We start from the raw sequence: 3,787 nt of genomic DNA, 5'->3' as shown, positions 1-3,787 counted from the left end.
TAAATGATTTTTAAAATATAAAAAATGAGACAAGAAAAGCACAAGCAACAGTTGTAGAAAAGAAGAATCTTCATGGCTAATAAATGATTCTGATGAACTTGAAGAATCCATTATACCTTGTTTCTTTAAACAAAAAAAAAAAAAAACACAGAGGAATCGAAGTAGGGATTAAATACTAGTTATAACGGTAAATTTTTTATATAACTTGTTAGGATTTTAGAGATTTTTAATTAAAAAAAGAAGTTGTAGCATAATCTTAGATCCAAACAGTTAAAACTATGCAATTGGAGTGGTCAAGAGAAAAGGAAGCTTCTTATTAATTTCATTAGTAATATTTATTATACAATAATATAAATTATATCTTAAATTATCATTAATATCTTAAATTTTTTGATTAAACTAGTTATTTGATATAATATCAAAATTGTATTAGTTAAATTATTATTTTAAATTTTTGCTAATTTCCTTTAGCATTTAAATTGAATTTATTTTTTAATATCTGTTACCATAAAATAAGTTATTTTTCTCGAGTCCTTTTTTTTGTCCGAGATTTATAAGAATTTCGTGAAAAGGACCACAATATATAAATTTTTAGGAACCAGTTAAATTATTTAACCATATGTAGTATGAAAACACTTCATTTTTGCATTTCTTTCCCCAAGTTCTAGTTGGATTTTCTCAGAAAGACCAGGGTTTTAGAGATTTTCAATGAAGAAAATTTGTAGCACATGCAATACTAAATTTGTAGACTTATTGCTAATAATTTCTGTTTTTTGAACACCCCTTTCTTCACGTTAACTTGACTATTGATCAGACTCACAATTTTCTAATGCTTTACTTTTACTTCATTAATTTATTCATTTGAGACACATATTTTATTCCAACGGCAATACCCAGCATAAATAGAGAAGAGGGCTTGTGCCCTAAATCATCCAATGTCTTAAAAAACATTATCTTCACATCATGGATTTTCAACTACCATATTGTTTTTTCTTCCTCCTTCTTCTGCTGCTGCCATTTTCTAGCAATGGTCAGGCTCACAGCAACATAACTTTGGGCTCATCTCTCACTGCTGCAACTGATAACCTTCCTTGGACTTCACCATCTGGGGAATTTGCTTTTGGATTCCAACAAGTCGGTGATGCTGGCTACCTACTTGCCATATGGTTCAACAAAATACCCGAAAGAACCATAGTCTGGTCAGCTAATAGAAATGATCTAGTTCAGGGGGGATCAAGGGTACAACTTACGGCAGATGGTGAGTTGGTTCTAAATGATCAATCAGGCAGAGAAATATGGATCCGTCCACAATCGGGTGGAAGTGGAGCCGCCTATGCAGCCATGCTTGACACGGGAAACTTCGTGGTAGCAAGCCAAGCTGGTGCCAATTTGTGGCAGAGTTTTGATGAACCAACAGACACACTGTTGCCCACACAAAATCTGAACTCAGGTGCTCAACTAATTGCTCCCTACCTGGAAAAGAATTATTCAGATGGAAGATTCAAGTTCATTCTACAAGCTGATGGGAATCTCATCTTGTACACCACACACTATCCATTAACTACCTCAAATTTTGCTTATTGGTCAACCCAAAGTTCTATAGGTAGCGGTTATCAGGTGGTCTTTAACCAGTCTGGCTATATGTACCTTGTAGCTACAAATGGTACTGTACTTAATCCTGTATTCTCTAATTCAGTATCAATGCAAGATCTCTACTTGAGGGCAACCCTGGACTATGATGGAGTTCTTAGGCAATATGTTTATCCAAAGACTGCTTCCAGTAGCAGAAGCAGGGCTATGGCCTGGACTACTTTGTCAAACTCCATACCATCAAATATCTGCTCGCAAATTACGGGACAAGAAGGCAGTGGAGCTTGCGGTTTCAACAGCTATTGCAGATTAGGAGATGACCAAAGACCAAGTTGCAAGTGTCCTCCTGGTTACACTTTCTTTGATCCAAATGATGAGAGGAAGGGATGCAAGAAAGACTTCATTTCACAGGATTGTGACCATCCATCGCAAGAAATAGATAGCTTTGAGATCGAGGAAATGCCTAACACAAACTGGCCATTTAATGATTATGAAATGTTTGCACCAGTGGGCGAGGATTGGTGCAGACAGGCTTGCTTAAGTGACTGTTATTGTGATGTTACCATTTATAACACTGCTGGACAATGTTGGATGAAGAGAGTCCCTCTCTCGAATGGGGTAACAGATTCAAGTGTTGCTGGAAAAGCCCTGATAAAAGTAAGGAAAGGCAACTCGACTGCAGGTTCAAGTGCAAAGAAGTGTGATAGATCGAATTTGATCACAACAGGCTCGGTGCTTTTAGGTAGCTCCATCTTTCTAATTGTTCTCTCACTGCTAGGGATCTATGTGTTCTTTTCTATATGGAACCGACAGCGACAAAAAACGATACCGCAACAGCGTCTCATGCCAGACATGAATATGCAGAATTTCACTTACAGTGAGCTCGAAAGAGCTACAGGAGGATTCAAGGAAGAACTCGGTAGAGGTGCCTTTGGAACTGTTTACAAAGGAGTACTAGCGAACGAAGACAAACCAATCATTGCAGTGAAGAAGTTATATAAGATGGCCGGAGAGGGCGACAAAGAATTCAATACAGAAGTGAAAGTTATTGGAAGAACAAATCACAAGAATTTGGTTCAGCTTGTTGGATTCTGTAACGAAGGGGAACATCGCCTTCTGGTCTACGAATACATGAGCAATGGCTCTTTGGCCAATTTTCTCTTTGGAGATTCAAGGCCTAACTGGTACCGAAGAATGCAAATTGCTTTGGATATAGCCAGAGGGCTCCTTTACCTCCACGAAGAATGCAGCTGCCAGATAATCCATTGTGATATCAAGCCTCAAAATATCCTCCTCGACAAATCTTTTAGGGCAAGGATTTCTGATTTCGGACTAGCCAAGCTGTTGAAGACAGACAAAACTAAAACAACTACAGCAATCAGGGGTACCAAAGGGTATGTAGCTCTTGAATGGTTCAAGAACCTGCCTGTCACCACCAAAGTAGATACCTACAGCTTTGGCATTCTTTTGCTGGAGCTAGTATGCTGTAGAAAGAACTTTGAGATTAATGCTCTGCAAGAGCATCAGGTAGTTCTTGCAGACTGGGCATGTGATTGCCTTAAAGAAGGAAAGTTAGACCTTTTAGTAGAAGAAGATGAAGAGGCAACAGAAGACATGAAAACGGTGGAGAGGTTTGTGATGGTTGCAATTTGGTGCATTCAGGAAGATCCATCTTTAAGACCTGGAATGAAGAAAGTTGTGCAGATGCTAGAAGGAGCTGTTCCAGTCTATATTCCTCCTGATCTTTCATCATTTATCAGCACAATCTAAATCCTTTTTGTACACACATATATATATCCAGAAACTAAGGCCAATGAATGTAACCTATCTACCATGTATTGAATAATCTGTAGTTCCTCTCATTTCAGACATGTCTAGATCATCTTCTGGGTTGTACTCTAAATTTCAAGTCAAATGATGATTTCTTCAACTTGTCCAATTGAGTAGCAGATTGATTGCAAGGACTGAGTGTTTATCAGCTTGGAAAGAAAAACATCATGTGTTACTACATGCTCAACAAGGCTTCAAATACTTTGCATCCTTTTTCTGTTCCTTTTCCATGCTCAAGAGTAACGAGTAGAATCAAAGAATTATTATTCAAAATATGTCCTTAATAAATAATTACTGGCCGGCCAGTTCTTCAATCTTAAACGGTCTAGCTCTTACAGACTTGGCCCGTGTAAATAGCATGTTTGTC

General features: G+C 37.7%; 1 protein-coding gene across 1 annotated transcript; it reads left to right on the top strand.

The window, feature by feature from the left end:
* The first annotated feature begins 951 nt into the window (after positions 1-951).
* LOC118028716 (G-type lectin S-receptor-like serine/threonine-protein kinase LECRK2) lies at positions 952-3,529 on the top strand. The gene has a single exon (XM_035032416.2). The coding sequence runs from the start codon at positions 964-966 to the stop codon at positions 3,358-3,360; it is 2,397 nt and encodes a 798-aa protein (XP_034888307.1). The 5' UTR covers positions 952-963; the 3' UTR covers positions 3,361-3,529.
* Positions 3,530-3,787: the final 258 nt, after the last annotated feature.

Source organism: Populus alba, chromosome 3, assembly GCF_005239225.2.
Source record: "Populus alba chromosome 3, ASM523922v2, whole genome shotgun sequence".
Taxonomy (NCBI): Eukaryota; Viridiplantae; Streptophyta; class Magnoliopsida; order Malpighiales; family Salicaceae; genus Populus; species Populus alba.
The sequence above is the reverse complement of the archived record's forward strand: the minus strand, read 5'-3'. Positions and strand labels throughout refer to the sequence as shown.